Source organism: Zalophus californianus, chromosome 6 (genome assembly GCF_009762305.2).
Source record: "Zalophus californianus isolate mZalCal1 chromosome 6, mZalCal1.pri.v2, whole genome shotgun sequence".
Taxonomy (NCBI): Eukaryota; Metazoa; Chordata; class Mammalia; order Carnivora; family Otariidae; genus Zalophus; species Zalophus californianus.
In genome coordinates this window covers 90,424,557-90,437,432 of record NC_045600.1, presented here as the reverse complement: position 1 = coordinate 90,437,432, position 12,876 = coordinate 90,424,557, and the positions used below count along the sequence as shown (strand labels likewise).

The window sequence follows — 12,876 nt, the reverse complement described above, 5'->3', positions numbered from 1 at the left end:
AACAAAATGAAAAGGCATCCTACTGAATGGGAGAAAATACTTGCAAATCATCTATCTGATAAGGGGTTAATATCCAAAATAGATAAAGAACTCATACAACTGAAAAAAAACCAACAATCCAATTAAAAGAGCAGAGGATCCGAATATACATTTTTTCCAAAGAAGACATATAGATGGCCAATATAAAAAGATGTCCAACATCACTAATCATCAGGGAAATGCAAATTGAAACTACAACAAGATATACCACCTGACACCTGTTAAAATGGCTATTATCAAAAAGACAAAAAATAAATGTTAGCAAGGATGTAGAGAAAATGAAATCTTTGTACACTGTGACAGTGTAAATTTGTGTAAGCACTACAGAAAACAGTATGGAGGTTCCTCAAAAAATTAAAAATAGAAATACCATATGATCCAGCAATCCACTTCTGGGTATATACCCAAAGAACGTGAAATTATTATCTCAAAGAAATATCTCTACTCCCATGTTCATTTCATCATCATTCACAGTAGCCAAATTATGGAAACAACCTAAGTGTCCATCAAATGGATGAATGGATAAAGAAGACATAGTGTGTGTGCACACACGTGTGTGTTGCCAGAGTCTTGGGGAGTGGGTGAAATGAGTGAAGGGTGTCAAAAGGTAGAGACTTGGCTGTTATAAAATAAATAAGTCATGGGGATATAACGTACAACATGGCAACTATAATTAATAATACTGTATTGCGTATTTGAAAATTGCTATGGAGTAGATCTTAAAATCCTCATCAGAAGAAAAAAAATTTTGGTAACTGTATGCTGACAGATAATATTAACTTGATTTATTAAGGCAATCATTTTGCAATATTTACAAATACCAAATCATTATGTTGTACACCTGAACCTAGCATAATCATATGTCCGTTATACCTCAATAATAAAAAAATGAAAAATGAAAGAAAAACACAGGAAAAATGAGTGGTAGGAGAGCTGTCCTTTGTCTCCTCATTCTCAATTTTTTTGTTTTAAACTGACTTTCTGTCATTAAAAATAATTTAGATTATCACCACTGTATTATATAATACTTCTTTTTTTGGCTACCAAATTCATTTGGTGATCCCAGCTACATGTATTATTAAACAGATTTTCACAAATGTTAGAAATGCATAGAGCCATTTTGAAAGTTAAAGCCCTCTGTTTCTTTGCTTATTATAAGTGGAAACAAGTCCCATTATAGGCTAAGACAGTTCTCAGATAACTTGCTGTGGGAGCATGAAACAAACACGTCAAATTAGAAGTATTTCTGCTGGACATCTTGGCTCTGCCATCTGTGACTCGTGGATCCTTGGGCCCAGTACACCTCTAGGCCAAAAAAAAAAGGCAATTCATTGATTCTCATTAATATGGATTTTATGTAGAAGCATTAATGAGCTCCTGTTGTTACAAGATCTTGTGCATTCTGAGGCATACATACACTTACTTTTGCCTCCTTGTTTCTTTATCTTAAATGCACATTTTTGAGAATTGTTTTCCTTTTGTAACATTTAAACCAGTACTAGAATAAGTTTTTAGTTTTTCCAACCAGTTGGTGAGCCAGCAAATATCTGTAGTTTGTTCTTCCCTCTTTATGATTCTGGAACTGTTCTGGTTTTTAAAAAATCTGTTTGATATTTGCAGAAACAAATTGGAGAAACATGGTGGAAACCTCAGATGGGCTGGAAACATCAGAAAATGAGAGAGAGGTTTCCAGTAAGCATAGCGCATCTGAAAAGCCCAGGAAACTTCCGTCTGACGCAGCCCCTGTTGGTAAGCAGCCATCATTGCTGGCTGCAGGCAGTACTACCTCAGCTGCAAACCCTGGGAGATCAACAGTGAGCGATAAAGAGGAAGTGAAGCCAGATGACCTGGAATGGGCCTCCCAGCAGAGTACAGAGACTGGTTCTTTGGATGGCAGTTGCCGAGATCTCTTGAATTCCTCCATCACCAGCACCACCAGCACTCTTGTCCCTGGCATGCTCGAAGAAGAGGATGATGAAGATGAGGAAGAGGAGGAAGATTATACTCATGAACCCATATCTGTAGAAGTACAGCTCAATAGTAGAATTGAGTCGTGGGTCTCTGAGACCCAGAGAACAATGGAGACTCTTCAGCTTGGAAAAACCCTTAATGGTTCTGAGGAAGACCATGCAGAGCAGAGTGGAGAAGAGGAGGCAGAAGCACCTGAAGTGCTAGAACCAGGGATAGATGGGGAGGCCTGGACTGCTGACCACCAAGCAAGTCAGGAGCAGCAGAAGGCTAGCAGCTGCAGCTCGCTGAACAACGAGCCCTCTGATCTCAGTTATCCGCCCCCAGGTCTGTAACTCAGGAAATGTCCACTGTCTGTAAGAGTTGCAGCCATTCTCTTTTATGCTTCATCTCAACGTTTTGCACTGTCCAGTATTTAATATATGTATTTAATTTCTGACAAATATTTTTTGTAGCTGTCTTTTACTTGTTTTACTATAATCTGTAGCTTAGATTTTAATTAGCATCTAAGTGTCTTTCTAAGAGCTGTGTGGAAATTCAATTGTTTGAGCTTATGTTGTTATGGAAAATAATGATTAAAATAGAAGACGACTAGGTTTAAAAAAAATAAATTTAAAATGCCTATTTAGAGTCATTTTGAAAGTTAAAGATCGATAGGAGCACTTACCAATGTTTCAAGACTATGCCTCCTTCACTCTAATTTGATCAAAAGTTGTTTGGGCTTCTTTAAAAAAGAACTGGAGGTAGATTTGGAAAACTGAAAAAAAGGCTGAGGGTAGCTAAGCCCACAGTTGTTTGGTGTTAAAAATTGATGCGACTTTTCTTTGGTCCAAAAATGTTTATTTTAGAAGCCATTGATCATGGTAATCGATTAAAGTTGGGATGGGCTAAAACAGAGCCTCCAAAACTTAGGCTAGCAAAGGAGTCACCACGATGCAGTAGAGCTGGCCTTACTTGTGGAAAGTGATAGATGTTGTCTTTAATAGTGAAGTCACCCATGATAGGACCTAACAGGTTCTGTCTCATATTTACTTCTTACTTACCTCAGGAATGCTCTTGTACATATTCGTATTTACATAAAGTTAGGCAAATTGTGGCAGGTGAATAACTGTAACCAATTATATGACTGCAGCACTTACATGTAAACTATTCCGAAACAGAGTCTTATACTGGTGTGTTCTCTTGCATGCTTTTGATTTGGGACCCTCTGGATTTGCTATCTGAACTTGATTAGGTATCTAAACTTGTCCTGAGTGAAAAACCATTTCACCTTTTAAAAAAATACCTATTTTGTTCCTAGCCTTGAGCACCTGCCACGGAACACCAACCGTAGTTACTCATAGGAGGTCAGGGAGAAGAACTTTACACAACTTATAATGTGTATCCTGATAATCAAAAGGCTGGAAAAGGAAGTTTTGAAGAAGCGAGAAAGTTGTTCTAATTGTGCTGAAACTATTAGATGATTTAGAGTACACAGATCTAGGCAGGTATTTTTGATCACTATTTATCCCTGCCCTTCTCTAAGATAATGTCTATACCTGCTTGGGAGAATTTAAACTCACTCAGCTAGTTTTATTTGCTGATCAATCACCTGGTAGTGATGCCTGCAAGTTTATGTAATGTTGGGAGACTTACAGATGACCTGTTTTTCTCTCATCCCTCCAACTCCCCCACCCCATCCCCAGCCTCCAGTTGACCACACACATGTACCCGCGCACAGGCTCCAGCCTTAAGCTCTCAAGCTCCCACAAGCAGGCACAGAACTGAGGAGGGAGGGGTACTTTCCCTGCTCTGGTTTCATGGAGCAGGGCTTTGCCTCACAGAGGCAGGAGAGAAGAATTGGGCAGGTTTTTTACTGAACTCATTGGGACTACTGTGCTAGTTTTGATGTTTTATAATGCTGGCATTTAATACTGGAGAATGAGATTTCTTGGGTGATGATTTAGTTATTTGTGCATTATGAAAGTTTAGGAGCATTGCTGTATAGAAAATGTCAGTCTGTCAACTTTATTAGTGTGCTAAAAGGGGACATTATTATCCTGTCCTGTCTAAACTGTTCTCCAGTATAGACTTCTTAGGCACAACGTGTTTAGTCTAGTACTTAAAGGAACACAGCATGTAAGGAATGAAGCCTCTGAAATAGTAATCATGGATGTGTATGTGGCAGACCTTACTGTGTCTACACATTTGGAAGTGTTAATTGGTTTAAGGAAATGATAGAGATTTTGAACTACTGACAATCTTAAAAGTGAATTTAAAAACTTTTCATACTTTTTATGGTGTAAATTTCCTTTGCTTGGTGTCAGTGATTCAGATAACTCTTGATCTTGAGGTATTGGCTTTTCAAAGGTTTCTTATATTTTATATCTCTTCTGAATGAGAATTGTCATTTTACATTTTTGACATTTGTATCAAAAGAGAAGTTGAGGAAATCTTCAGAACACCAGTAACTTTTAAATTTATTACTATAGACTTCAGAAGTGTTCGATTCTGTGTTTGATAAATGCTCTTGCACGTGCAGGATCTTCTGCCAGCAAACCCAAGGGACCACAGCCTTTTTTATATGAGACAGGTCACTCTAGAGGACTATCCAAAATTTATTAAAGGAAATGCTACTGTGTCGAAAGTATGCTTAAATAAGTATTAATAATGTCCTTATAATTTGTTTCCTTTAGATAAATTCTGGAATTTGTATATTCTATACAGGAGGAGGTGTGAAAATTGGGAAAGTGGTTTTTTTTGGTTTTTGTTTTTTGTTTTTTGTTTGGAACTGGGAGTGGGTGGCTCTTCGGAGACCTAATGGTAAGAGTAGGGGTTCATTATCACAAGAAATAAAAACCATAGAGATTTTTTTCTTAGTGTGTAGAGGTGGTTTTATGGCAATAATTAATATTAGATTTCTATTTCAGTACATAAGTATATGAATTATAATATGAATTGCACTCCCAGAACTAGATTTCTGCTTTAGTAGGTTTGTTTGCTGTGAAGATCACTTCTCAAAAGACAAATGTTCATACTAGCTTAATTTTTGGTTTAAATATGTTTGTAAATGATGTAATATATTTCTTTTGACTAAACATGGGAAAAATAATGTGTGTTATACATTGAAAAGTTTTTAAAGGCTTTGATTGGAGGTCATTTTTGCAGAGAGGGTATTTTATATGCTTCCAGTATTTGGAAAAGAATTAGTCAAAAGGAATTCACATAGTTTAAATATTGAAAAATTAATATCCGAATAATGTACTTGTCTGATTTCTTAGTAAGCTGGGGGGGTGGGGATTGTAATGTGCAAATGAGTAGTGAACTCTACATTCATTTTTCAACTCTTTAATATAAAACTGTTAAATCTTAACACATTGTTACTTTAATATATGTATAAAGAAGTATTACTGTTTGTAAAGCTGCTGTTTGCTTTAAAAAAAAAAACAACCTCTGTCATTTAAGTATTTTCTGTACGTTGTGCCAACAGGTTAAAATATTAACTTATACCATTTAAAAAAGTAATCATTTTTTGCTTTTAAAATTTTTCTGTGACATAATTTATTTAAAGACATCTTCCTCCTCCCTTGTCCTTTCCAGCCTTTATACACATCACAGAATAAGCCAAACTGTCTATCTAATCTGAAATCTGAATCCCAATTAATGATAAAAATTTAAACTTTGTTGGCACAACACACCTTAAAAGTATTTGTGTTATTTTGTAATTTAATTTCTAAGTATACCACATGAATTTATAATTTAATGTCTTAATTGTAATGCTCTAATAAAAAACTAGCAAAATTAGTGAATTATAACAAAAGATTTTCATCTTGTTCTTTTGTTGTATGAAGGATAATTGTTATTTCACACTTTAGGAGTAATAACAGCTTTTTTTGCACTTTGTAAATACTAGTGGAGATTCTTCTGTAACTAATAAAATGATTATTGAAATGTAGTCTGTCATTTCAGAATAGGTACTTAAGGGATTCATGACCTGCCCAACATGTGGGATAGGGAAAAAAAGGGAAGTCTATCTCATCGCATTGCTTAGTGCCCTGATGGGTTTGCCAGAGGAGGTTGTAAAATCTGCAGGAGGAAATTACTAGTAAAAATTTCCATTTGGAAGGGTTGGTGTAATCTGTGGCACAGGCCAAGGCATCTACAGAGACCATCCTGGTGTTAGGAGAAAGCCCCTACAGATTTCTTCTCCTTTTTATGCTAGTTATTCTGTGCCAGGCACTGTTCTAAGCCCTTTCCCAATATTAACTCATTTAATCCTCACTACAGACCTCTGAGGAAATGCTATTTTTCACTTTTAAGGGATGAAATGGTCATGGAGATGTTCCGTAACTTGCCCAAGATCCCACAGCTGGTAAATGGCAGAACTGGGATTCAGACTTAGTCCCACATCAAAGGTTATGCCTTTACTCGCTATGCTTTGTTGTGTCTTAGCACAAAATGCTCAGAGTTGCAAATCAAACAGTGTTTCCCTCACCTTCCTCAGGTGTCTTCTGGAATGTGAAGTGTGCCAGGACTGAACTGATTTTCGCAGGGACTGGATTTTACTCAGAGTGGTCCTTGTCACTATGTCACAGGGAAATGTAGGAAATATGAAGAGTAGGCTCATCTGTTAGAAAATAGGATCACTAATTTTCATAATGAAATGGATTTTTGCTGATCACAGAAAGGGAAGCCTCATCAGTTGTATCAGAATGTTCCCCTTTTTTGACCACCATTTGTATCATTCCCAATAGTTCTTTTCCTAACAGCGATCAGTTTTTCTTTAACTGACCAGAAGAGGGTGTGCATGACACCTGAGAAGTCAAAGGCTACCCAGTAAAATTAATAAGTGTTTAAAATGGAGGGAGAAGGGAGAGAAGTATCCTAAGCAGTGGGCCTTGCCATAAAAGGTGCTTAGTTCTAAGGCTAAGCTCAGAACTCCAGAACCGTACATTTCATTTTAGAAAGAGAAGAGAACACAGTCAAGACATTTAGCTCATGAGTTAAGCTGTTAGGTCTTTTGACATTTCTAAATTATCTTGGCAATTCAATTAATATTTTAGCTTGGCTTGGGTTATTCTGATGTTGCATATGTAAAATAAGGCACGTGGCTAATTGTATAATAGGTATCAACGGCAACCTTGTGGATTGCAGGGCCAAAGCATGCTCAACTAGAGCTTCTGCAGTGCAAGGTTTGGAAAAATTAGAGGTTTCCATTTTGCACCCAGGCTTGATCCCTGTATTTCTCCTTACCCTACTCCTCCCATTACACTGAGTAATTAGTTGGCAACTCTGTGGCAAAGAGACATTCACTCTTGCAGAAATGGGCTGGATAACTGGCTAGAACTCAACTGCTGGTATCCAAGGTTTGGGTCTGGAAGCAGCGGTGGAGCAAGAAAGATACTGAGTTGCGTGAAATTTGGAGCTCCTACCTGAGCATCATGTTCTTTGTCCAGTTACTGAGGGACCAAAGACAGAGTGGAATTGTGAGTTGGTGAGCTGTGGGTTGTAGCCTGGAGTGGTATAGGTTTGAGGAATGAGTGCTTGTCTCCTTGGAAGTGTCAAGGCTTGGTCGTGGCTTTGAATTACCCGGAGGGAACAGGTTAATAACCACAGCCTTCCTACAGTGGGACTCCGATTTAGGGCAGTGTTGGTTGCACTCCTATTTACTTGGGTAACAGAGATATGAGTAAAAGTGGTACCTGCTTAGGTGTGCACAGATTCCCTAGGTTGTCTTTTCTTCTCCATCTCCTCTGTTTACCTGAGTTGGAGCACTTGCATTGCTTTACAAACCCTCAGCTTGAGAATAGGATAATGAATTGATATTTAAGCAGTTAATTTTGTTACCTCTGGTTAAAGATGAGAGAAAAGTGAAAATTATTGGTTTCTCAATTATAGGAGAAATGTTAGAGGTCATCCTCCCTGTCATTGTTTATCGTGCTTTCCCCTTCCTAAAACCAGTGTTGTAAGGCGTAGAGTGAGTTTCTGACAAATGCATCTTCATCGTGAAGCCTCAGGGGAATCAGGGACGACCCTATCTGAAATTATAACCTCTTCATCACTTTCTTCCTCAAACCTGCTCTTTTTTTTTTCCATTTACATTTCAACTTCTATAGATTTTATTCATCTTATCTCTCTCCCCTACTAAGCTCTGTGTGGGCTGAGTCTTTGCATTATTTTCCTGCTTTATCTTCAATGCCTAGCACAATGCTTGGCACAAAATAGGCACTCGATGTATCTTTGTTGAATGAATGAATGAGGAAAGGAAATCAGCATTAGCAATTCAGTCATGCTCAGCAGCATTTACACTCATACATATTGATTCCTGACTACACCTATTTTTTTCACATTTGTTTAGAGTTGGGGTTGGAGGAAAAACTAATCTGAATCCCAAATAGAAAAGCCTAACCCTAGACTAGGGGGCTGCTCGAGTTACTCTGTATTTAATGTTCCTTTATTGCTTATAGTTGAAAACATGGTAAGTTTAGTAACTGCGATTTCCATATAGAGAGAATTGACACATACACGAGACATTTCTGAGATTAACCAGGAAGGGGGCAAAAATGCACAAGCAACTTCGAGTGTATCTATAATGTTTTATTTTTAAGCTGTGTAATCAGTACATGAGAGTGTGGCATACTATTCTTTATACTCTTATATGCTTATAATTTTATAAGAATAACCAAAAGGTGCGGGTGCCTGGGTGGCTCAGTTGGCTGAACGTCCAACTCATGATTTCAGCTCAGGTCATGATACCAGGGTCCTGAGATTGAGCCCTGTGTCAGGCTCCGCGCTGGCTGTGGAGATTCTCTCTCTCCCTCTCCCCCTCCCCGCCCCCCCCCAACTCTCTCTCTCTAAAATATAAAAATTTAAAATTTAAAAAATTTAAAAAAATTAACCAAAAGGAACAGGGTAACTAAAACACATCTGTAACTGACTTCCAAACTTGGCACCAAATCTCACTTCAGTTCTTGACAAAGAAAATTTAGTGGTAGAAATGGAACTAGAAGTCAGGCTTAAACCCCTATCTTGATTGATGTAGCAAAGAGTTAAGATTTGTTAAATAGCCAGTAACTATAAATTTTATCTTCTTCCCATGAACTAGAAACTGTCTCCCTTCATCCTTCACCTGGCCTAACCCTCCCCCAGTAATAAGAAATATGTCTCACACCTGTGCCTCTTCCATCTGCTCTCTAGTTGGAGCAAGGTGCTTTAATCTTCATAGGAAGATTGAAGATTGTGTTGGCAACCCACTTATCTGGTTTCCTTAGCAACCAGAACACAGTGTTTAAAGTGATAGCATCCCTTGCTCAGAATAGAAATTGAGTAAGCCTGATCATGATGCCCTGGTCTGCTCAGGGCTGCTTTACCTCTTCAAAGACTCTTTTTCATCTGGCTATTCATGGTAGCCAACTTTTAGAAGGATAACTACCTGGAATGTAATCAGTAAGAGCTCTAGATCTATATACATAGCTGACTTCACTCTTGCCAGTCACAGTGACCCTTATCTCTGATCCCTGGAAATATTGAGCAACCTGTCTCTTTTAATTCAAGAATTTAAGAAAATTTTTTCATGTCCTTGTAACTTTTGCTGCAATTTAGATATGCTGCCACCAATTTCCATGAAATCTGAGCAGGAATCAAGACGATGAAGTTGCTTAGGCATTTAGGGAAAGCACAAAGCAAAAATAAAAACTTTTAAAGGAAATCGCTGTTAAAGAACTATGCTTGGCATCTATTGTTTTGTCTGTTTAGTATATCCCTTCTTTGGGGAATGGCTCCACACCCACCCTATTCCACCCTCACCAGGGATATAATCTCTAATTGCAACAGAAGCAGACAGACAATTAACTGATCCTGAGACCATTGACTGGTCTGGGAATCTTGAGACAGTCTACGCTAGGCCAATGGTCTCTTCCTTGGGATTTTTGGATTTGGGCCTGGGAGTGGCTCAGTGGTTTTGTGTGCTTGGATGTTAAGATTGGAATCTCTGACCCGCTTGGTGGCCATGAAAAAGCAGTGTTGAACAGGTTTCCTTACTGTCAGATGTTTTAGAACCTCTAATATCCCAATACATTTTGACTCTCCATAAGGGGAAAAATTTTTTCTATATCAGGCAGCATTTCCCCAATATTTTGTACCATGGAACATAGAGTTCTCCAAATTTACCTGGCCCCAGAGTACTATTTCTGTGCAAAAACTGAACATCCTGGGGAACTAGTTTTTCATGTAACATGCATTAAAATCTGTTGCTTAGACTGAAGCTTCCATGAGGTTGCGACACACAAGGGATGTCTGGTCTGCTCTAACTTCGACGTTTTCAGCCAGGGGTGATTTTCTCCCCAGGGGATATTTGGCAATGCCTGGAAACATTTTTTTTTTTTTTTTTTTTGGGTCATAACAGGAGAGAGTGCTACTCTAGTAGCTCAAGACCAGAGATGCTGCTAAGCATCCTACAATGCCCAGGATGGCACCCCCTCCCACCCCACAACAAAGGAATTATCTGGCCAAAAAGGTCAATAATGCAGAGGTGGAGAAACTGTACTCACTCAGTGTCAGGATGCTGGATTAGGCCCGTATGGGTTCAGGGCCCCAAGTCAGTGGGCATGTACTCACACAGTGCATTCAAATGCTCTTGACCTGTGTTTCTGGCACCTGTTTAGCTATTCTCTAATGTTCCAGAGTAGACTTAGCCAGACTCATCCAGATCTTCGGGATAAAACAGGCCTTTCCCACCCCCCTCACTTCCTGGGGAAGAGGCTAAGGAGAATTCACCCACAGCTTCTGATCACATGCCAGTGCTTCCTCCCATGTAGCCCACTTACTTTCTCCCATCACATGAGGAGGCGTGCGAGGAGCAAAAGGGCAGGGAGGCACCTCTGCGAGGGCTGCTGAGTGAACGCTCCAAGAAAAGCACGAGTCACGTGCTAGAAGAAGGCCTGGAGAATGAGCTGGGCTGGCCCTGACCACACAGCTGGCTCAAGCAAGATGGGTGAAGACCATGTGTTCTACGACACTGGGAAGTGGACTCCAGCTGCCTGCCCTCATGAGCAGTATCCGTGAGGCTGACGCACTAAAGCCTCTGCACGTTCCTCCAGTCAACTCTCAGGGAACAGTCGCCCACAACCAGGATCACTGGACAGGGGCTTAGAAATATTTGCCCGAGTAGCCTCTGTGTTCCTGGGAAGGCGAATGGAGCACAAAGCCCCTACCTACAATGGATTCACTCTCTTCCTAAAGACATCATCACATCCTGGTTTGCCTGAGGAGTGAGGGGCTCCCCAGATGTGGGACTTCATTTTAAAAACCCAGACAGTCCCAGGTAATCCGGGGAGAGTTGGTCACCCTACTGTTCAAACACATAAGTAAGTCATGAAATGAGGACCCTTGTTACATTTTATTTGAATTAATTGATTGTTGCTGATTATGTGCCCATGGTTGAGTTAGGTACCGTGGCAGAGTTGTGAGAAGTACGTGCAGTCCCCATTCACACATGTTGTGTGCTGAGAATGTATAAACTGCTTGGGACTCAGAACATTTTCCCAAAGAAACCATGTTAAATGCTGATAATACTTCCAAACTAAACCCCAGGAGCCCTCAAAGATAACTCATGTGGGAGTTGAAATGCTAGAAACTGCCCCACACTTATAGCAAACAGTGCTGTTGCAAATGTAGTGTTTCAGCCACACAGGTTGGACACTGCTGTTGTGATCTCCCGTTGTTTCTAGGAGAAAGTGTCTACAACTCAGCATGATAGCTATGCGGTCACACTTTTCCTGGTCCCTCCTACTAACACATGCAAATGAACATATACAGATGCATTCATGAGAACACACACACACACACACACACACATGTGCATGGTCCATTTCTTACCCACGGTCCTACTCCAGAGGAGAAGTGTGATTCAAGATTTCCTTGGTGTCCATCCGGTGGCCCTTTCCCTTGCTGGGGTGTTCACGTCTCAGGAGAGATAGACACCTTCCTATCTGTGGCCTCCAGATGCTGACGACAGGGATGAGGAAACACAGCAGATGCCTCAGTCTGTCAGAGACACAGGGCTGGTGGCGGCATGGGGGTAAGGACAACATAAGCTGAACCCAAGGTACAGTTTCTAGGACACACGGTCTTTGGTATGGGGAGAACCAAAGAGATGATTCAGTTCAATCCCCTCTTTTACAGATGAGGAAACAGACCCAGGGAAGTGAAGGGACCTGGCCAAGGTCACTTAGACTTTGGAATTGGAAATTTTCCAATCCTCAGGCTCTTGCCCTCCACCCTGTGCCTCAGAAACTAGAAAATCCCCTGGAGTTCTCCCCCACCCCAATTCTACTTTTGAAAAGAAGATTTGATAAGGAAAGCTTTGTTATCTGGACAAAAAAAAAAAAAAGCTGGGTTTGCTGAGTTGGGGTCATGGACCTCCTGAGGCAGAGATTGCCCAACTCTGCCGGCCCCCTGACACCACAGATGCTACAGTTTCTCTGTGCCTGGAATCTTCCTCTAACCGAGCAGAAAACAGCAACAGGGCAGTACCACCGACCACCAACAACTACCATCATCGCCATGCTTCTATCCACCAGCTGGGGAAGGGCTGCCTTGTTCCTGGCCGTCTTCTCGTCTCTGGGGATGTTCTTAAACCCAAGAGCAAAGAGACCATTCCCTGTGGGGGCGTTACGGTGATTGAAGGGGGAATACAAATGCTTTGCTTAAAGATTTCATCTTGGAGCTTCATGCTGCTCTGGCCACCGTTGGTGGAGCACCTAAACCTCTTTCCTAAGCAGTTATCTCTGACAAGGCCATGCTGCTTCTTACGAGGTCCCCGGGCTTCCAGAGTGGGTGGATGTGCTCTGGACATACAACTATGACATCCTGAATCCTGATGTATTGCAG

General features: G+C 40.3%; 1 protein-coding gene across 1 annotated transcript in view; it reads left to right on the top strand.

The window, feature by feature from the left end:
• Positions 1-2,772, top strand: part of SECISBP2L (SECIS binding protein 2 like) — a 58,418-nt gene extending 55,646 nt beyond the window's left edge. The window contains exon 18 of the mRNA XM_027570209.2: positions 1,660-2,772. Coding sequence (XP_027426010.2) covers positions 1,660-2,342 — 683 coding nt within the window. The 3' untranslated portion in view covers positions 2,343-2,772. The remainder of the gene's footprint in view (positions 1-1,659) is intronic.
• Positions 2,773-12,876: the final 10,104 nt, after the last annotated feature.